We start from the raw sequence: 21,927 nt of genomic DNA, 5'->3' as shown, positions 1-21,927 counted from the left end.
GATCTCCCTTCAGGGTGTTTGGTTCTCCTGTTGTGAGTACCCTCCCCAGCATGCCAGTCTGGCAGGGCAGAAGGATGGAGGGACACCCAAGCCTTTAAAGCATTTTGTGCCAATTTGCAAGAAAGCAACAAGGATGATTGTTATGAAATCTTTGCCAGATGGGAAAGCTCCTCACCAAGAACTCTAGTAAATCTCTAGCTATGTGGAAAAAACCCTTCCCTTATGTGAAACTGCTGTAAACCAGACTCCATAATCTGATCACTCGCCCAAAGAGAGGGTGTTGAGCCCTGTTTCTGATCCTGGACACAGCAGTATAAACAAGGCGCAATTTGATTAAAGCCACTAGAGCAGCAGAGGAGAAAACTCAGCATGACTATGAGGACATCTGGCATGATGCAATAACAAAATCTGGACCAAATGGGTTTCAAGCATCTCCCATTTGCAGCTATTTTAGCCTATGAAAAGGTAGCCAACATCTATAGAGATATTCCTGAAATGTCTGAAATAACGAAGGCCACAATCCCTGGTGAGGAACCCTAATGAGCACTATGCTGTACGCACAGACTTCGGAGTACTCGAGTCCACAACAACCTATAGTAAAGCTTCTAATGGGATCCAGGACTTGCCCATTCCCTTTCACTCAGGAACAGCTGATTTCAGCCAAATTAACTGCATTAATATGAGAAACTTCTTGCTGACAGGTGTTCGACACTGAGATTATTTAAAATGCCAACTCAGATATTTTTTTTCATGCGTCACTAGCCATCATTGCCAAACGTCTCGTCACAAGAATGCCTGAAAATTTATGCAAAAAAATGAGTAACATCTTTGGCAGGGCAGTGCTTTGCAGCATCGGAAGAGAGAAACCTTGGAGGAAGCAAGACAAACACACAGCTGGGAGCTGGGAAGGCTTCGCCAGCCGCTCACTGTGCCCATCCCAGATGATTTATTTGCAGAATTCCCAGCGGCGGGAGGCTGTCAGGGCAAGAGGGGCTGGGGGGCGGGGGGTGGGAACCCAGCGAAAAATGGCTCCAAGCAACATACTCGCAGAGGGACACAAAAAGCATCCTGCGGATATCGACGCCAGCCGCGGGGACGTGGGGCGGCAGGAGGAGCTGCGGGGCACGGGAGGGAGAAGCGGGAGGAAAGGCGGCGGCGGCTGCCGCTTACACCGTCCCGGGGCGATTTAAATTTCACGACGTCACTGAAAACCCCTGAGGCCGCGGGGATGCGGCGGAGCGGGGATGCTCCGAGCGGCGCCCGGCCGCTGGCTGCGCCCCCTGCGCGGCACCGCTGCGGGGGGGCCGGGGCCGGGCCGGGGCCGGGCGGGCGGGGCGGGCCGGCGGCGCGGGGCCCTTTAAGAGGTGCCGGCGGCGCGGGAGGGCGGCACAGGGCCGGGCCCCGCCAGCGCCGCGGGCAGAGCCGCACCGGAGCCCCTCGCTGCACCGAGATCTGCTGCGCGGTGCCTGGCTTTCACTGCGCGGACCACCCCCACCCCCCCCCCCCCCCCCCCCGGCTCTACCGCCCCGCTGCACGGACCCCCGGATCCCACTACATCGAAACTCGTTGCGCGGACCCCCGGACCCCATCGCACCGAGCCCCGCCACACGGTGGCCGGCACCCCCGTCGCACCGGACCCCCCGCTCCCCATCGCGCGGACCGCCGGTGCGGCGGGCATGGCATCGGGGAGTCGGCCCTGGGCGGCCCCGCTGCTGCTGCCGCTGCTGCTGCCGCTGCTGCTGCCGGCGGCGTGCCGGGCGGGCGGCGGGTGCGCGGGGGAGGGCGGCCCGCTGGAGCCCTTCGACGCGCTGTACGCCGGCGGCGTGGAGGCGTACTACGGCGGCGACTTCGCGGGCGCGGCGCGGTGCCTGGAGCGGGCGCTGCGCAGCCGGCGGGAGCTGCGGGCCGCGCGGTTGCGGTGCCGGCGGCGCTGCCGCGGGCAGGTGCGGTTGGCGGCGCCGGGGCCGGGCTCCGCCGGTGACCTGCCCTTCTTCGGCTCGGTGCTGCGGCGCGCCGGCTGCGTGCGGCGCTGCGAGGAGCCGCGCCTGGGAGCCGCCTCCCGCCACCGCGCCGCCGAGGAGGTGCGCGCCGACTTCCAGCGCAGGGTGCCCTACAGCTACCTGCAGCGCGCCTACATCCAGGTAGGCACCGGCCGCCCCCCGCAGGGCTGCCCCCCGCCCCGGCCCTGCTGACCGCCCCCTCCCCGGCGCTGCCCTCTCTTCTGTCCTCCCAAAACACCCCGGGTGCGCCCCGCGCCCCAGCCCGCTCAGGCTGCCCGGGGATGAGTCCCCCCCACCGTCCTCACTGATGCGGGCTGGGGGTGGCCGTGGCCTGGAGCATCCCGGATGGCAACACGGACTCTGTCCAGCCTTGGCTCACCTTTGCTTTTCCTACGTTTTGTTTTGTTTTGGGGCAGGGATGTTGTTTGTCATTTAGTGTAAACGTTGTATAATTCTGAAAATGGTCTGCCTGAAGTTTGCAGAGAAGAGCCCCCAGTAACACCCCAGTGCCCTCTGCCAGACGTGTTTCAGGCAAACTGGACTGATGGTGTATTCCCGGAGCTGGGAGTGTGTGCAAACTGGGCGATATATAACCTCTGCTGCTGGGATCTGATGGCCTTTGTGCTGTTGAACGATATGAAATACTTTGCGTAACACTGGACAGGCGCTATTTAGCAGCCACTGACATCTTGAGTATCATCCTCTTAGCCTGGTAACTTCTGCCTTGTAGCTGTTACCTTCCCTGAGGAAAATGGTATTATTCTTTGAACTTCCTTGCCAAAAAGAAGGAAAAACAACAACAGAAAACCCCCAACCCACGCCAGGATAGTTAATGGTATTTTTCTTGTAGTTCAAGACTTGTGCTTTCTCAAGCCAAGTACCTGTAGTAAGTCTTCCTGTTCATAACTAGTAAGGACAGAAACTGTGGGAATTTTATTTCATGCCAAGCTGAATGTTTAAAACATTTCTGGAACATTTCCCTCTGGATTTCTGCTTTATTTGAGCACATTCATAGCCTTTTAGTTGCTATAGGCAACTTAATAGGTGAAGACCTGTACAGCAGAGCATGGGGAGGGTGATTCTGCTGAAATCCATTTCTAGTTGGAGAAGCAAACATCTGTCCTGGGCAGTGCCTGTGGTGCAATCAATGTCTACATAGTAGCAGATCAATGAAGCAAGTCATCAGCTACTGCATTTTAAAACCTTCTGGAAAATCGTAGCTATGTTGCTTTTTTAGTACTTTTCTGCCATTGCCTTAATGTCAGTTTTACACATCAGGGGCTAGAACTGCATTGGCTTAAACTCTGGTGTCCATGTACTGCATAGGGTTCCGGAAAGAAATCCTGGGAGGGAACTGGGACTATAACTTGGTTTGTATGTGATCCCAGTGAAGCTGGCAGAATTTTCCAGCGTTCCTAAAGGATGCTCTATGTAATGTTAGCATGTGTGGGAAGTGACACTAAATTTGTCATGCTAAAAAACCTAAGTGATTTCTTCTCCTGAACTCAAAGCCTTTCCTAGAGTCGCAAAGGTTTGCTCATGTCAAGCTCATCAAAAAACTTTTCTCTGAATTAGGGAAATTTTTTTTTGTCCCCCATTTCAGTAAAATCGATATACAAAAATTCAGATACTTTTGGGATGTGGTCTGTTCTTCCATTTCTGCTTCTACTGGGTCTGAGGTTTTTACTTTCCTCATGTAAGAATGCATTGTAGACTTATCAAAGCAATGTGCTGAAAACAGTCTTTTTTCAGGTTTCGGGCCCTCTAGCTGAGGGAGGGTGCTCTTTGAATAGAGCTGTTTATGTTTTTAATACCTTTTTTTTTTTTTTTTTTTTAATCCTTTCTGACACTTTTGGGTTTTGTGAGCAGGACTCTGATCAGCTTTGTCCTGCAGAGCAGCCTGTAGTGGTTTGTCCATGTGCTCACCTTGCTGCTGCCTGCTCCTGAGCTCTGCTCCCAGGACTGCTCTTTTGATCTGGCTCAACAAGTCTGTGCGCAGGAGAAAATGCCCCACATCAGATTTGCCTGCACTTGCACAAAACAGGAGGTCTAATGCCTAGCACTTGCATACACTCGGATGTGAACCATCCCCTCATGCCAAGGCTGAGTGCCAAGGCTTTGGCATGTTCCCCAAGGCTTGGGATGCATCCATACACACACCCTCCAGGGAGACCTCGGCTGCAGCATCTGCTCGATGTTTCGTCTGAGAAGGGCGGCTGCAAAGTGGGACTTGCGCAGAGACCCCGCCACCTTGCTGTGGGGGTGTGGGCAGGCTGCATGGCTCCAGGGGTGGCAGTTTGACTCCCCTGTTTTGCTTCTTGAAACAAAAAAGTGAGATGAGGTTAAACATCCTGCAGTGTGTCCTGCCTGGTCCTCCCCAGGCTGCATGGGGAGGTCTGGGTGCTGGGCACTTGTGCAAGGTGCTGGTGGGGCTGGACACATGGCAGGGTTTGGTGGCATTTGGTTTGAGAGAGGAGGAGCAGCCTGGAATGTACTTCCCCACTCCCACTGCTGCTGACCTTGTGCTTGTTTGTTTCTCAGGAGGGGAGAAACACATCCCTTCAGGAGGGAGTGACAGAGCAAGGAACAGGGGAGAAAAAAAAAAAAAAGAAAAAAGAAAGGTTTGGCTTTTGTGCAGTGCTTTGAAAAACGGTGCTGAATATACATGAGCTAATCCTTGCAACACTCCTGTGGGGTATGCAAAGCAAAGGCTTTTAGCCCTGCTGGACAGATGCACAGGCAGCGTTGGCCAGCACTGTGTGTGCCCCCGCTGCTCTTGGGTGAGCGGAGCCAACCTGTGCATCCTGGGAGCAGGCTGGGGTCTCCCACCGCCTGCGGGCTCTTGCTGCAGAGCGAGTGCTGGCACAGCCTGACCCAGTCGTGGTGACATGAATTGGTCTCTGCGGTGAATTGGTGGAAAACTGTGTTAGAACTGGAGGTTTGGGACACCCTTTTCTGCCTGCTGGACCGTGGCAGTGGCTGCCCTGAGCTGTGTTGCTGCTGCTGCTGAGCAGATAGATGCTCGGGGTACTTCTGCATGGAGCACAGGGAGGTGATGATGTGGTTAAGTGAAATACTGATGGTATCCCTCTATAAGAACATGTCCCATCTGCCTCTAAACCCATGTCATCCTGTCTGTGTTCCCTAAATTATTTCCTAGTTTTATTTTTTTTTCTCTGTACTTTTCTGAAATAGAAACTGGTTCTGTTTCACAGATGTGAACAGTGTGTTTGGTGACTCCAGCATGGTGTGAGGGGAGGCTGTGGTGCACTGCAGGACTGGGACAGCTTGTGGGTTCAGCTGAAGTTTTCTGTGGACTTCAGGTTTTGGATCAGGCCTCTGAGGATGACGTTAGTCTCTAAAGAAATGGTAGATAAATTGCATTGAACAAGCAGCCCAAGTGTAAATGTGCTCGCAAGTCTTCTTGCAGCTTCCAAATGCATATTTGCATATTTTAAGTAGGAAGACTCCTTTTGCAAGGGTAGGTCGTGTTTTCAGGTAATTTAAAGGTACACTGGGTACAGATACCTGAGGCAGTTAGAATGGGATGAGTTTTGAGAAGATGTGGAAACAGAGAAGGTGATGAGAACATGAGATTTAACGCTTATAGTGCATGTAGTGGGCTAGGGGGCTCTCCAGCCCATAGAGAAAGGTCCTTCCATGGGTTTCTGATGTCATGTCCCATGGGCAGAAGGGCACTTTCCCTTATGCTGGTAGCTCTCTGCTGCATGCTGGCTGCTTGGTCTTTGTAAATGAAATACCCGCTAGGCTTGGCAGGCAGGTGTGGTGGGGATCTCTTTGCCCTCTTAAATATTTTATTAATCACATCATCCTTGCTTTGTTGCCTTAGTCATCTTGTTTCTCTTAAAACCTAGCCTGCAGGCCATGATGTTTCTAACCTCCACCTTTTGGGGAGTTTTCTGTCTCTGAGAGCCAGGGGAGGAGACAACGTACACTGTTAGAGCATGTGCTGGCCGCAAGCTGCTGATTCAGTAGCCGTGTTGGAGCTGGCTGTGGATGGTCTGCCACGAACCCTGTGACAGAACATTGCTTCCAGTTGCTGTACTGACTCCTGGAAGTCAGCTTGGTCCAAAAATAACAAGTAACCTGGAAAAGCTGGTCACTGTATCAATTACAAAACCAGGTTTTGCTTCTCTTCGACCCTACTAACCCTTCCCTCGAGGTCTGTTTTTCCTCGTCTCATCTTGTTTGCAGCCACAGCATCCCCTGGCCCGTTTTCTGGGTTGATCACTATAGCCCATTTTCATTTTCTTGTGTATTGGTGTGCTGTTACTGAGGGCTTGCTCAGGTTTTGTAAATGCTGACTAGCAATGGTCTTGTCTTCCCACTTGCCTGCATGCCCCGTTGCACACCAGTGAAGCGTGGCAGGAGTCGTGGGTATGTAGTCTGTAACCAGCCTTGGATCTGGATGAGAAAAAGCCTTTTAGGCTGTGCTTGGGTTTAAAACAACAAATAAAGCAAGTCTCCAGCACATAGGGCATTTCTCCCCTCTTAGTAACGTCAGATGTCAAGTGGAGCAAAAGGTGCAAGTGTCTGGCTGTATCTGGCTTACTCTGTTCCCCCTTGCTGTGTCAGAGATATGCGTCAGTTCCGTTATCATCATGATTTCATGTGTTGCAAGCATAAAATAATAGTTGTAGGAGAGGCTGTTTATTTGTTCTTTAAAGCTGTTTTTTTAAAAATCTTTTTTAGTCACATAAACTTTATACAAGCAACTTAATCTTTCTAGTGGGCTTGTTTTGGGAGAACTTTGACTTTGCAGTGTTCTGCTCTGCTGGGTCTCGGGCGCTGCAGCTGATGGGGCAGTGCTGGAGGTGTTGGTGGAAGCGTGTCCTTGGGTTGCTCCATGCTGTCCTGCCCACCTGCACCGAGATTTCTGAAATACAACACAGACACAATAATGACTTGATAAAAGACCGCAGGAGGAAAAAAACCCAGACTTGATAAAAGACCATAGGAGAACAAAAACAACCACCAGAAACCTGTTAGCCCAAACTTCAGAACCTTTGTGATACAAATTACTGCTCTACTCCAGTTCTGCCTTTGAAAACTCCCTATTTATGAGAATCCAAACTCAAGGGAGGAGACTTGTGAATGTAAAACCAGGCCCCTGACCACTCCGGAGGGATTGTTCTGTCTTCTGCCAGTGCTTATGTGAGCCTTACCATCAGCCACTCTTGGGTGTCTGTCTCTGAGCGCCTGTAGCAGAGCTCAGGGTGACTGTTAAGACATCACCAAATTCTTTCAACCCTGAGTAACTACTCACTGCTGCTGCCCACCTCTGTGCTGTTGCACTGGGACAGAGTATTTTGCCTCCTTCACAGGTGTCTGGATTACCTGCCTAGGGATTGTGGAGTAACTCTGGATTCACACCAATATAGTTTGGGAGTTTGGTTTGTTTCACTCAAGGGCTGGTATTTTCTGTGAATGTTATGTTCTCTCTTGCTTCATGCAGCAACGCTGCATGGACTTAAGCAGATAATAGGGTCCTGTCCTGGGGTGAACTGCAGCCTTTGGGGGCAAGGTGGTGATTTCACTTCTGGCATCTTGACACAGAATAAGGTGCAAAACTCCACTACTTAAATGTCTCTGTGGGAGCAGCCTACTGAGGCTATTTCTCACCACAGCCACCACCTGTCCTGCAAGGTCTGCCTGGTCAGTTGGTCTTGTTTTCACAGGATTTATATGACACATCCCAGACAAAGACCTGTAATAAAGCTGTCAGATAATCGGTATTATTTGGATTATTACTATTAGCGGTGTTTATTTATCTTTGATCTTGAGGATTGGTATTACTCAGATACTGGATAAATAAATAGATCCCAGAACTAATCTCTTGGAACGTCTCTTTATTTAGATTTTCTGAGAGAGCATTCCTCATCCTCACCAGAGGGTAAATGTTAGTGCTCAGAAAGTTAAAATTACGTAGACAAAAATAAACTCAGTTTATGGGATGGAAAACTCTGAGTCTTGATGGTTGGGTCAATGTCCTGGGTTTAGGGCTGGGCTAAATATCCTGCCCTAAACCCAGGATACTGACCCAACTGCCCCTGCCCCTGTTATTGCTACCACTTAAAATTAAATTTTTCTGAAATGTTTCATTTTGGGTTGAAAGTATTATCAGAGAGGGAAGGACGTGACCCAGTGGTACAATACTGACACTACCGAATGCACCAGTGGTACAATACTGACACTACCGAATGCAGACTAGGCATACGTTTTTGTGGTGAAGGTGAGCTAGCTGTTGAAACCAGTGTACCAGGAAATACACTGGATTCCCCTGCAGTCTTCATAAGAGACTCAGTCTTCACTTTTCGGACTTGACTCCAGGCTGGTGCTGTACTAAAAGTTAGACTAGATGGTTGTGGAGACTTTCTGCTGTGTTTTTTTTTTTTTTTTTTTTTTTTTTTTTTTCTTCAAATAGAGCAAATCCAAAAGAAAAGCTGTGATGTTTGTGGAATTCTACATCATTTCAATTGATAGTAAATTAGCACAGCCCTGCTAGGCACCACTGCAAATCAGGATACAACCAGTTAGCACAAATTGGTCTTAGACCCGCTAAGCTCATTTCATACAGGCTGGTAATCAGCCATTTGATGGCCAGGGCCACCTTTTTGTCTTGCCAAGTTCCTCTTTCTCACCTCATAGCTATGCAGTCATGCCAGGGCATAATATACTGGCAGCAGGTCCCAGCCTGCAAATTTTCTCAGTCTTTTGGACAAAAAGAGGTAAGCCTGGATTCTCCTTATTTCTTAGCAATCCCTGGTGCCGTGGCTTGGATTATGGAGAAGACAGTGGTGCGACTCACATGGTTTCTTTGGATCTTTTGAGGCCTTGATCTGAAGGCATCCCAGTGCATGGGCTAGGTTAATGCCCCAACTTGGGCAAACGGGGCACGGAGAGCGCAGGAGAGCCCCTGGCTTTGGAGAACAGACTCCTGCTGCTGTGCTGTAAGCTGGGAACCTGCCCCTTCTCTGTTCTTTTATCTCCTTAGTTTCTCATGCTTTTTGCACCTTGCTCTTCACTCATCTCATAGTGGCTTCCTTCGCCGACTGCTCCTTGGCAGAGCCTTGCTGCTGAACTGCCCTGTCCATGTGCTGCATTGCACTGGGATTTGTTAAATGGCTTTTTTCACTGCCTGTTAAATCTCATCCATACATCCCAGTGAGCTCTGCCCTGGCTTCTGCCGAGTCCTTTTGTTGTCCTTGGCCATGGGAATAACTAATGGCAGCTGATAATGAACTGCATGTGAATGAGCAATGCAATTTAGCCCTGCTAAGCAAACTTATGCCCAGTACTCAAGAGCTGTGGCTGAGGTTTCAACAAGGATTATTCCCGTTTCCTCGTACAAATGGTGATTTCATCATGGATGGCATGGGCAGTAATGAGAAACCATCGTGTCAGCAACTGAGCCATTTGCTGCTAACCCTCCTGAGCGTTACAGGAGCCTTGTTAGCAGGACTCTGGGCTCAAGGCAGTGCTTGACATCTGGAGCAAGGGATTTGGGGGTTATTTATCTTAGTTTTTTCCTTTGGAGGTGGTAGGAATTAGTCATTGTGATTGGGTTTGTTCCTGAGGAGTAGGGACCCCTGTACTCTGCACATGGCATGTTTCCATGTGTGTAGTCTGGACTAAGGCCAGGCTGAGTCTGGATAAATCGATGTGAACCCGGAGTGACCCAGCTGAGGGCTGTGGAGTTTCTCTGCTTTTACCCTGGGGAAACTGAGATCAGGATTTGGCCTGTGCTTTTTAACAGTAACCAATGGCAGGATGGAGGGTGCAAAGTTCCCTGGATGCTTTTGTTTCCAGCCAACGTATCGGCAATAAGGTATTGACATTTTTATTTCTTGGCCATGAGCTGGTGATGACTAATGTAGGCAGGGGGTCTGCCTGTGGGTGGGTTCAGGCAGCAAAGAGCTGTTCCTCATCAGCCTGTACCTCCCAACCAGTCCTTCTCCTTTCCATGACAACTGGTCAGTTAAACAGACCCTCCAGAGCTGACGTCAAGGGTCAGGGATTTGGCCACCAAATAATTATAGCAACAAAAATAGTATCCCCTCCCCACCCTTTCCTTCCCACATGCTCCTGCTGAATCCTAGCTCATAAATGTCCTTTTTTCCTTTCTTGGTTGGGAAGCAAAGCCCACATGTATTAGCTGGAACATATGGCAGAGTTTGGCTGCAGCCCATTTGTTGTGAAGGCCAAATACTTGCTTGTAGCTTCTTGTTCACTCAAAAAAAAAAAAAAAAAAAAAAAAAAAGGGAGAAAAACACGTTCTTTCAGGATTGGAAGAAAGGCTGAATCTGTGCTCATGCTGAGATGGGAAGCAGATAGGGTGTGGGACAGCATGCTGACCATGCTGTCACGCTGAGGAACATGTCCCCTCACAGTGTGGAGGTGACAGGCTGGCCATTGAGGGTGGATCTGGTGGCAGCTGCCCCTGCCCTCCACTCCCTGCCCTAATGCCAGTTCTCAGGTCAGGCAGAGTTTGTAGATGGCTGGTTGGGAGAATGTCGGTAGCATCAGGGGTGCAGGGCAGCTGAGGGGCACTCCAGTTCTCAGGTCAGGCAGAGTTTGTAGATGGCTGGTTGGGAGAATGTTGGTAGCATCAGGGGTGCAGGGCAGCTGAGGGGCACTTAAAAGTGGAATAGCTACAGGCAGGAGAAATTTCTGTGTTTGTAGCACTGAAGGTTTTATTACAGGTGGGGGGAACATCTGGGAGGTGGCAGAAAGCCGTTGAAGGAGAAGAAAATGAAGTGACATTGTCAGAAATGGACTGTCTGCACCACCAAAATGCATCTCTGTCCCAAGAGTTTCAACCAAGGCACTAACATCAGATTTGTGCAGTGAATGGTTTCCCTGAGTGTGCTGAATGACAGTGGCTGCTACAGGAGATGCGTTCAGTGCTTGAAAACTGAGATTTAGGTCCAAAGCCAAACTTGAATTTGTGCCTTTAAAAAAAGCTTGTTTCCACTGTAGCAAATTGAATCCTTAGGATATGGAGTTGTAATTTGGTAGCAAATTAGAAGCATGTTTTGGGGATGCTCTGCTGCCTCTCTCTCATCACCAGGTTTGTCCAGGGTGATACCATGCTGTGTGCAGTTGACCTCTGGCACGTACATGTCCGAGCTATCTGTAGTATTGTGAGCATGGTACTGCAGTGTGTAGCTGGTGGAAGGGGGATTGGACATGACATGGCCATCAGGAATTGCTGTGGCTGCAATAAATGGTTGCTTGCTGACCTACGTGAGGCTGGTGGGTTTGTGCCCTGGCAGAGCCAAACCTTTACTTGCTGCCTTGCCAAGTGGCATCACTCCTTTCTTTGCATGGAGATACATGGAAATCCTCTGCTCCTCTTCAGTGCAAAGCCACCCTGGGTCTTGCATGTGCTTCTCTCCCTCCTAGCACATGGGGATTTTGCAACAGAATTAAAAAAAGAAATAATCAGAAAAATCACAAAAATTACTATTAGACACCAACATGCTGCTTTTCACCATGATTTTTGCAAAACAGCTACAGTGGTGGCCTTGATCTCACATCATGTCCCTGCAGAAAGACGAGCCTGAGGCCATGCTGTGTCCTGTCAAGGTCAGAGGCAGGAGCACTTGAATCCAGAGAGCCTTCTGCCTGCAGCTTTGCTGCAAAACCAAAGAGCGGGCAAATCCTGCGTGACACTGTTGCAGGTAGGGCACTGCCTAAACCCACAGCTCTTTGAGATCAGGGCTGGACTCCCGAGGGTGTGATGGGGAGATGTGCTGAAGTTCATAGCCCAGGGCTGTGGGTGCAACTTCTTTTGAAGACAGAGCCAGCCATATCCCTTCCCAGAAAAGATCAGTGTGGTACAGAGAGAAAGCTTGGAAAATATACTTCAAAATATTTGCTGAAGGTGTTTCTGTGAATGCCCAGGGACTGAAGCAGAGTCTGTTGGTTCCCCTGCTTAGAGAGCTCTGTTTTTAAAGCGGTTTTTGCCAAGGCACTGCCTGTTCTAAGGCTTATATATATTCTGGGGCATCTGTGTCCTGAGTTACTCTGTCTCTTTGGAAGCAGATGAGAAACTGCAAAGTTTCATTGAAATAGTCTGAAAAGGAAGAGCCCTGACTTGTGGTACGTTGCACTGTGCTGCTGCTGGAAAACTTCCTCATCCAGGGCTGCCAGCCTCATCCAAAAGTTCAGTCATTAGGCAAAATATTTTAGTGATATTTTAGTGATGGGGAGGAAAAAGCATTGTGTCCTATCCTCGTTTTTCTTACTTATAGAGCTGTGTAATAAGTGGAATTTTTTATGCACTGGTATTCCTGAGGTGCTTCGTTGAAGGAAACTTTTAATTTTCTTCTTGAGAGTCTTTCTAGGGATAATCTTGGAGATGCGTAGGTAGGTGAGAAGGGATTCCTTTTCTTTTTAAGGACTCTATAAAACCTAATTCTATTTTATCAAAGCTAGAATTAGTTAAAAAACATTATTTTCAGAGAGTTCACCTGACCCATGTCCCTTTCAGGTGTGTTGCAAAGCATCCTACCTGTCAGGACTGCTGGTCTCTGTGTCACAGGGGCTAAGGACAGACAGGAGCTGTTGCACATGTGGGCAGCACTGATCCTGGGGAAATGTTTGCAGGCTGTTAAACAAGAGTTGTGAGATGCACTGATCTCTGGAGCTGGGCGAGGGAGGGCTGTTCGTTTAGAGGGCACTCATGACGCTTTTAGGAAAGGCTTTTATTGCCTGGGTGGCGTTCCTGAGTCCTGCTGATCTCTCCTGCTGAGGTTGGCGCAGGGTTTATTGCGGTGCTGGTGCATCTTGTGCTATGAATTACCGTGCTGCAGAGTCAGCACACTGTGCATGGGCAGCACACTGTGCATAGGCACTTCAGGGTGCTGCAGTGATTGCAAATCCCCATTGTGGGCTTCTGGAGATGCTGGTCTGTAGCCTCACAGGGACTGTTCCAGCACTCCCACCCCCGGGGCAGGCAGAGGGTACCCATTTCAGTACAGCCGCGTGCAGCCATGAGGTTGGTTGGCATGGTGCAGAAGGTGTTAAGCGCCCCCCAGGTTGTCTCTGAAGGGGCTCAGCTGGGGGATGAGTGGGCCAAAATGCAGTCCCCAGCACCAGCATCACTGGTGTTGGTGCCGACTGGGGCGTCTATCAGCCAGCACAGCCTCCTCAAGCAGACAGCATGGCAAGAGTCGAATCGCTCTTGCATTCGGTCACTTCTGTTCCCTTTGCTTTAAATATTAATGTCTTTTGGCAGCTAGTAGTTCCCCTCATCTCTTGGTTGGCAGTCTCACTCTTTTTCCTTTAACATAAGCATTGCATCCTGGTGTCCAGATGCTGGTGGCTCTGCTGCTTCTCTGGAGTTGGTGCTCCAGGGTCAGTTGCAGACTTGCTGGCTGCAACTGCCCGTTCGAGTTTGTCTCTTCCTCCAGCCAGCCACCTTCGCTCACTAGGGTACTGCTAATAAAACCTGTTTTCAGGCTGGACTCTTTTATAAGGCAGGCAAATAGCAAATAAAACAGCAGTGCGGTGCTTTATGAAACAGTTTGTCCATTCGGCAGCTGTTGACTGTGTGTCCCTTCTGTACAGCTCAGGCTGTGTCGCAAGCTTCTGGTCTGTGAGCACGGTCTGCATGTTTTAAGGATGCAAAGGACATCCTCAGGCTCCCACTCCTCTGCATTAGGTGGTCAGCTCCAGCAGTGCCTGTTCAGCTTTGCCTGTCCAATTCGCCTGCGTCTGAGCTGCCTGTGCATCCTGCAGTCCCCTCCGGCTGGCTGCTGTTGTGGGCCGGCCGTGCCCTGTTTATCTGTGTGTGCATCCGATGGACAGTTGTTCTAACTCTGTTTGCCACAAAGCTCCTTCCCCAGGTAATGTCCATGCCTGGCCTGTAGCCTTCGGTTGGGTTACAGCTGAAGCCTGGCTCAGACAGGCTTCGTGCAGCATTTTGCCTGCGTGGGAGAGCGGAAGGTGTTGCACCCCTGGTTCCCATCAGCATGATCCTTGTGCTTTCCTGCTGCCTCTGCCTGTGTGTTGTGCTTTCCCGGCCATCCTTCCTGCTGCTCAGGTTTGTTCTCCACCACCCAAACTGGCTGAATATGCCTCACTGTGACCTGAGCATCCCTAGACCTGACTCACCGCTGTATAAAGGGGCAGATCCTATACATACTCAGTGCTTTAATGCTGGGTTAGGGTCTCATCCCAGTAGCCTCAATGACTTGGGTGTAACTAAGGCACAACATGCGACATTGGTTCCTGGTGGTTCCCCAGTGCCCGAGTGGGTGGTTCAAGTCAGGATGATGGGAGGGCTGCAGTGAGCAGCGTCAGAGGAGGTGCCTGGGGGAGGCAGCTCTGCAAAGCAGTGGTTTGTAGAGAACAAGGCTTGTAGCTCCCCGGCTGCCTGGGATGTGCAGGAGAGATTCTGTTTTGGCAGCTGGACTATCCAGTGTGACAGCTGAAGCTCTGGGAATTGAACTATTCTATGATTCTTTGAATGTTCCCAAGCTCAGGTCTGAGCTTACCAGAAGAGATTTCCTCATCCTAGGGGACTCATTCCAGCCTGATTACTGTTTGGGTTTTAGATGTTCAACAAAACAGTCCCTGGAAAATGACTTTTGCACTGTAGCACAAGGCTTCCCGCAGTGGTGTTTTTAACTCCAAATCACTGTTATTTTAATCAGTGTACTTCTGTTTTCCAAATCCATTTTTGGATCCTTGCTGTGAAATCTAGCTAGATTATAGACTCTTAAATAAACCATTTTTAGCCTCTAATGTTTTTTGAATCAAACCAAACCAGGTAGAGACACCTGAATAATCATTTGCCTGGACTTTTTCTTTGGAAGTTACAGCCCTTAAAGCTGTCACTGACCTGCCAGTGATCTGCACTTGGTTATCTTGGAAAATGCAGTGTAGAAACCGTACTGTCTTTCATGACGCTTTTGAGAAGTATCAGATAGGAAAGGTTTACATGCTTCAGGCTTACTGCTTACATTCCTGTTCCTTTGCTGTTACGTTACGCAGTGGACGTTGCAGTTCAGCTCCCACGTGGAATTGTCAGCAGTCATGTTGTGGAGCTGTGCTCAGAAAGGGCTCCAGGTCCTTAGGGATCTTCTGTGCTGCTCTTTGGGGTTGCTTTGGTATTGCAGCCAGCCAGTGCTGAATAACAGAGTCCTGCTAAGTAGGATTGATAGTTGTGCCCTTGCATGCTCTAGGTGTGCGTCATAGGCTCTTCTCATGTGCAGAGATATGCATGAAGCTGGGGTGATGAACAGGAAAACCCTGCTGGTGTTTGCCCATGCTGTACGCCTGAGACAGGAGAGACTGCTCAGGTGTAAAAGCCAGCAATGCTTGGCCCCATGAGTCAGGGATTCTTTCACTGGGATAAGAAAGTACTCCAGGCTAAAAAGAAGCATCTTTGGGAAGTGATCAGGGTTATTGTGCCAAGTGAAGCATTACGCTGGTGTAGCTATCGGTGCTTCAGGTGCCATGGTACAACTGGGTGAACAGTGATATGGTCAATACGAACCACTTCGCTATCCATCTTGGTTAAGCTATGTAATGCCAAGTTTGGAGGTTATCCTCGGCTATTGGGGGGGGAGAGTTGAGCCCAGACAGCTGAGCTCTCAACCATATTTAATTTTGATCTATTTGCTCTTGGAGCCTGGGGTGGGAAAGGTAGAGCTTGGAGAAAGACAAGGAAGAGAGAAGCTACTTCTCTTTTCATAGTGTTGCCCTTGCACTGGGAGGACCGTCAGGCCTTTTGGGGGTTATCCTTGCAGATTCTTCCATGGCAAAACTGCAGGAGATTTAGGCTGTGCTATACCCTCCCTTTTATGTGCTGGCAAGGTTTGCTCTGCTCTTTTATCTTCTTTCCTGTGCTCTTGTATCCACTTAGTGCTTTAGCAGTCTTGAAAATGGAGAACTAGATCTGCTTTTACTTAGCATTAAGAGTCATAAAGCAGTGCTCAGCTATCTCTTGTTTCAGAGCCAGGATGCTGCTCAGTGCAAGCAGAGACTTTGTCCTACCAGTGACAGGTGACAACAGAAGGATATCAGTGCTGGCAAATGTCAGGCAGAGGTATGCACTAAATGCTGCTGAAAATAGCAGGGTTTGGAGCCTCCTGAATTGCACACTTTGTTCTTGGTACATCCTGAGGACAACTGCTCTGACTGCCAGACTGCACTGTAGATTGACGATGGATTTAGCAGTGTCCTCACAGGTGTCTGGATTTGATATCTGGTGATATTAGTAATAAAACTTGCAGTTTGATACTGTGTAATGGCATAGGTGTATCTGTCCTTTAATCTGAAAGCACTGAGCTGGAGGTTGTTGGTGTAAATGGAAGGGAGTGTGACTTAGCTTACGCAGAAAGAAAAATGAGTTAGCTGAGTTGGTACGTATAGTTGCGGTGGACGTACATCAGTTTATCATGGCTGAGGTTGGTGCCTGATGACTTCCTAGAGCACAGCAACTGCGTTGTGCGTTGTGCCACGTGTTTTGAATTCACTGTGTTGGGTCTTCATTCGACACGGCACTCAGGTGTGACCTGTCAGACCTCATGCTTATACATAGCAGCTGCCTGACGGTCTCAGCTGCATTTTATTTGAAAGTGTGTGATCCAGACAAGTGCTGCTGTGGCCACCAGCAACAGTTCATGAGACAGGACAGAAATGGCTGGGTTTGGTCCAGCCCAGCATGCCATGCCCTGATTTGCTCGTCAGTGGAATGCATTTGATGTGCAGTAATTATACACCAGGCACTCAGCATTGTACGGCATAACTGACACCACGTATTTGGAGAGTATCAGATGTGCCACATGATGTCTGTGCACTGTGAGTGAGCTCTGATGGGAATAGCACGCATAAACAGTAGCAGATTAATTAAAGATGTCCTGCACTGCAAGAGAAAAGCCCAATTACGGATGAGGTTTGTTCAGAGTCAGTAGTGCTGCCTGGGGTCTTCATGGGGAAACGGGTCACACAGCAGTGTGAACAATCGCAGTTGTCCCACATGTGCAAGAGGAGGCATATGTGACAGCCGTGAGAGTCCAAGACAGGTTTAGCTTCAGACACGAGCCTTTGTTAAAGCTCCTTTGCAGGGAGCAGTATCGTGTGTTTCAGCAGCACAGTACTCCATACAGCCAACGTCTGTGGCTATGTATTCCTCATTACCTTTGCAGAGATCTTTTCGACTTTGGGACCCTCGGTATATTTTATTCCAGATGTTTTTCCCTGAGCAGCTGCTGCTGCTGTTTAAAGGGCCCTCAAAACCCAATGACGTCCCTGGGATCTGGGGGAAAAATGAGCATCTTGGATGAGTGGGAGCCCTAAATTATTGCCAGGCTGCAGAAAAATGGTTCTTCTTGTTTTGGGCCTTTAAAGCCTGATAGGATCACTGTAGGAAATGTGGCCCAAGAGGGTTTTTTTGGAATGGTTCCTGAGTTAACTTTCTGGCTGGGACCTGAACTGAATCTGGAAAGCCAGCTGCCTTGTCCAGGGGCAACAGCTTTCATTTCACGGAGCAGGACACATTTGGCTGAGGATGAAAGGTGAAGTGGAGGTCCTCAATGTCCTGAACATTGTCATGTCCCATCCCTCTGTCACATCGTCACACCATGCCATAAATCCCATCCCATCATCACACTACAAATTCCCCTGGGAATCTGCTCTGTGCGTCTCTGGTTTTCTTTCTGCTGAACTTCATCAGCAAAACCCCTACAATCAGCACGAGCTAGTGCAAGGACTCAGACCCATCTTTATAGCCCAACCAGCCATGAGGCTGAGCAGGCAGCTCATCCTGTCTGCAGCTGTGCTGCTTGAGGAGAGCTACTGCGAGTGACTCTATCTTTGCAGCAAGACTAGCTATGTTTCATATTGCTTCACTTTAAAAGAAAAAAAAAAAAAGAAGCACTTCTGGAAAAATAATTATTTCAACATTCATTGAGAGTTTTTTGGAAAGTCGATATTCTGTTTAATTTCAAATCCATGGAGTGAACTGTAATTTCAGCTCTGGAGCATGTTTCAGTCTGTCTTCCTCCCATGGGAGTGTCAAAAGAGAAATGTAAATGAGAAAAGTGGGACGGGGAACAGAAATGGCAGAGGAATCAGGGGAAACGAGTCACAGCATTGAATGTGCTTGCCAGACTCCTGTGCCAAACCGGAGGAGGAGGAGGTCATGGGGATGCTGTCATGCTGCGGGGCACTTGCCTGTAGCAAGGTTTGAGGAGGATGAGTAGTGGTGGGTTTGATTTGTTCAAACTTGCAGAAAGGTTGGATTTGTCTGTGTCACAGTTTTGAAGGCTGTGTAACCTTGCTTCCACCCCTGTAAACCTGTGTACCAGGTGTCTGGCAAAGCCAGCGCTGTCACACAGGGAATTCGGCCCTTCCCCCAGGGACGGACAGGTCCTCCAGGATGGATAGCTGGAGAGAGTCAATCAGGGTTGCTCTCAAATAGTGCGCGTCAGTTTTTCCCATCACTGAAGCATGTCCAAAAGTTGATAACTTTTGTGTGTGTGTGTGTCTGGATCCCGTTAGAAGATTTCGTATTTATAATCCAACCTTTATTTTCTGGGGCATTGGTCTTCAGCAGCGAGCGCAGACGCATTTCTTTTCTGAGCTACAGTTACTTAAATCGTTACAGACAAGAATTCATAGCGGAGCTGAGTGGTCTTTTGATGGCTCCCAGGTTAGCAGTTGGGAGCATCAGTTCATAAACACCCGTTCTACTACAAAGTGAGGATTTCCAGCAGCTTTTGGCCTTTGCTTTGGCAAAAAGGATATACTTACCTGGCATGTGATGCAGTACCCCAAACTCTGCTTTACCTGAGACATACAACTTTGTATCCAAGTGCACAAGTGTGTTAGTATATTAAGCTGCTCTGTGATGTCTTCTGCAGAACTGTGCAGGGAGTCTTGCAGATTTGGGAGATCTCAGAGCTTGCTTGTGCATACACACCCGTGTACACTCGTGGGCGCGGAGCTTTAGGAAAGAAGATAGCGGTTGTATTCCTTGAATCCTTCAGAGTTCCCCAATGGAAGAAAACTTGGCAAAAATATGGCATCCTGAATTTGTTCACATTTGTGAACATGCTACTTTGTTCACATTTGCTCATATCCCCAGAGGAATGAAGTCATTTATTTGATTTGCCCTGCTGCTTCACACTCCTGCTTATGAATGGTAGGGAACAAGACTGTGAGTATGAATAGCCTGGCCGCATGTGGTTTTGAAAGACGTGTTCGCTTGCACATTAGTGTCCGAAGAGTAGCTGGCTCTGAAATCCTATCAGTAAGGCTTTTGAGTAACTTAAAACCTTTCTAGTAGATGCTTAGAATTTCTTCCATGCTGACATTGTGTAAGCCCCTGTTGAAGTTTCATTACATCAGTAACCACAGAAAAGCAGCCAGTCTTTTCACTGAAACCCTCTCCACAAAGGTCTGGATTCATTTTAATTTTTTTTCCTTTTTCCTTGAATGCAGAGCACAGCTTATTGTAGTTTAAATACAGGGTAGAAGGCCAAGATCACATATGGACGTGGGTGGCAGTTGTGCTAAAGATGGAGTATGAATGTGTCTTACCCCCTGGCTACCTCTGTGCAACTCTGTACTAAATATGGAAGATGACCTGTATAATTTTCAGCATAAGTAGGATATTCAGTGCTTTCTTTAGAGTAGCTTATAAAAGACCAGTCCCAAACAGCTGCCGTTTCATGGGCCATTCTTGGTATTTTCCATGCTTTAAATAACTGCAGAGTTTTGTGTCGTGCTCTGGTGGGAGCTTTCCCTACTTTCTCCCTAGAAGTTGTTCCAGAGGTTCATGTGTTGCTTCACTGATGCATCACTGGGTTAGCAGGGCATTGTGGCATGGGCAGTCACAAGATTCCTCTGTTGCTTCTTCTGCTGGGTGCAGGTTTCCTGGCAGAGGGACTTCAGCCTTCCCCAGAATGGGCATATGTCCTTCTAGGCGTGAACATCCCCTTCCCACATTCACCACCAAGCCCCATCAAGGTTGCTTCCAACCTGACTCTTCCTGCCACCAGTAACGTAGACTAGAAGACATACCCAGGAACAAAAAAAATGTATTTTTTTTTGCCCAGTTTTTCATCCTGGCTAGTTTTGCACCAGGCGACAGTGACAGTATATGCCACTACTACGTAGAGAGCCTAAAATCTTTGCAAGATCTTGTAAAGATTTTAGGCAGACTTCTACCAGCAAGCAATACATGGAGCTGCTGAGGACTTTGTTGTGAGATGCTGCTCAGACTTGGGAAAGATTTTAAATTTTGCCTTTTTTTTTTTCCCTTTTCCTTTTTTTCTTTTTTTTTTTTTTTTTTTTTTTGAGTGGCCTGACCCCCAACAACCAAAGTCAATGGCAAACTGAACATCAAGTGAAAAGGGTTTTGATTCAAACCCCCTAAACTCTCAGTTCAGATCCAGGCAAGTTCCACTTGCTGATGCTTGGAGAGAGGCAAAGGCCTTTTTAGATACCAGGCAATGCATGATATGCGTTTCCCTAAACACTCTCATTTTCAGTCTTTTTTAAATTTTTATTCAGACACCTATAAAATTAAAGGCTTATTTTCTTTGGCACAAGATCATGCCTATTTTCAGAAGCAACCAGAGCAGCCCCGAATGCTGCAGTTACTGCTGCTGGGGGAATTGGTGCCAGGCAGCTGCTTTTCATTTTTAGCGAAGTTCATAGTGCTTAGCTGGTGTTTTTAGTGAAGCCTCTGTTTTCTCCCTCAGAGGTTCATTAATCACACTGTTTGTTGCTTAAGCAGCAAGGTAGCAATCAGACAGAAATGACTGATGTTATAATGCAAAGTTGTTGGAGTATGAAAAAATAAAGATGAGAAGACTTCTCAGTCCTGAGAAAGAAGAACTGTTACTTCTGTCTGTGCTGTGGGGGGTCCAAGGCAAGAAGCTTACCTTAGCTGAGGAAATAAGCACACAAAGCTCATCTAATAGCTTCCCTCTTTCACGGTGGTGATGGCTTTTTTTTCCTCCAGCTAATGATTTTTTCACGTGTAATCTGCACAGAGCCAGTTTGTGGTTCTGCTCTGTGCTAGCGGATGGGATGCTCAGCGCCAGTAACGGGTGTACAGGCTTCTGGAGTTGATAGACTTTCATCTCAAAGACCCTGCCGTGCTTGCGCTGGTGTGGTAGATAAATTACTGAGAGCGTACAAGTTCAGCAAGGTGAAAGGAGGAACGAGAGTTCCCTGCTCTCAGTTTCTGACTGTGGGCAGAATCTGCTGGGCATCAGACACCCGCCACCCCAATAAAATGGAAAGATACGAAGACGCTAGATGTTTGATCATGTGCTTTGCCACAGATCACACCACAGCTTGTTAGAATTTCTCAGTTTAGAAGACTAAAAGGCCCCAGTAGATTGGCTCCCCTAGTAAATGTAAAAATCCCCCCCAAAAGCGATGTATGACAGAAGGGTAGCAATGGCGAATGGACCAGCAGGGCTGCTCTGTGCCCTGCTCCAGGCAGCATGGGTCTCTACAGTGACCTGATGTCCACCCCTCTTTCTTAATTTTTAAACTAATTTCAGTCATTCAGGTGCAGGTGGGAGGTTTTGCTCTACACATTGTCATTGCAGATGACTGCAGAAAGGGGAAGGCTTCATGGCACTGTGGGGATTGAGCTGAAGTGTGCGTGTTAGCAGGTGGACAAGAATTACCTCTTCATTAGCAAGCTGTGAACGTTTGATCTAAACTTGTTGTGGGGCAGCAGGTGTGAATTGCTGACTGCAATGCATGTTGCATTTCTTCTGTATCTTCTTCCCATGCCAGATGCTGATTTGTCAGCACAGCCAGTTGTTTCCATCCTGTGCTTCTGCTGATGGTCTTGCTGACCTAACCAAATACCAAATTCATGAGTGGGATATAAGGGGGAAACAACTCTTGGTCTTTTCTTAATGTT

At 48.6% G+C, this 21,927-nt stretch overlaps 1 protein-coding gene across 2 annotated transcripts in view; it reads left to right on the top strand.

Moving 5' to 3' along the window:
* Window positions 1-1,356: 1,356 nt before the first annotated feature.
* The window catches only part of P3H2 (prolyl 3-hydroxylase 2), a 75,110-nt gene continuing 54,539 nt past the window's right edge, over window positions 1,357-21,927 (top strand). The window contains exon 1 of one of the 2 annotated variants that reach the window (XM_056358732.1): window positions 1,357-2,141. In XM_056358732.1, coding sequence (XP_056214707.1) covers window positions 1,677-2,141 — 465 coding nt within the window. In that variant the 5' untranslated portion in view covers window positions 1,357-1,676. The remainder of the gene's footprint in view (window positions 2,142-21,927) is intronic. The other variant, XM_056358731.1, reaches the window with a different exon arrangement.

This window comes from Falco biarmicus, chromosome 13 (genome assembly GCF_023638135.1).
Source record: "Falco biarmicus isolate bFalBia1 chromosome 13, bFalBia1.pri, whole genome shotgun sequence".
Lineage (NCBI taxonomy): Eukaryota > Metazoa > Chordata > Aves > Falconiformes > Falconidae > Falco > Falco biarmicus.
The sequence above is the reverse complement of the archived record's forward strand: the minus strand, read 5'-3'. Positions and strand labels throughout refer to the sequence as shown.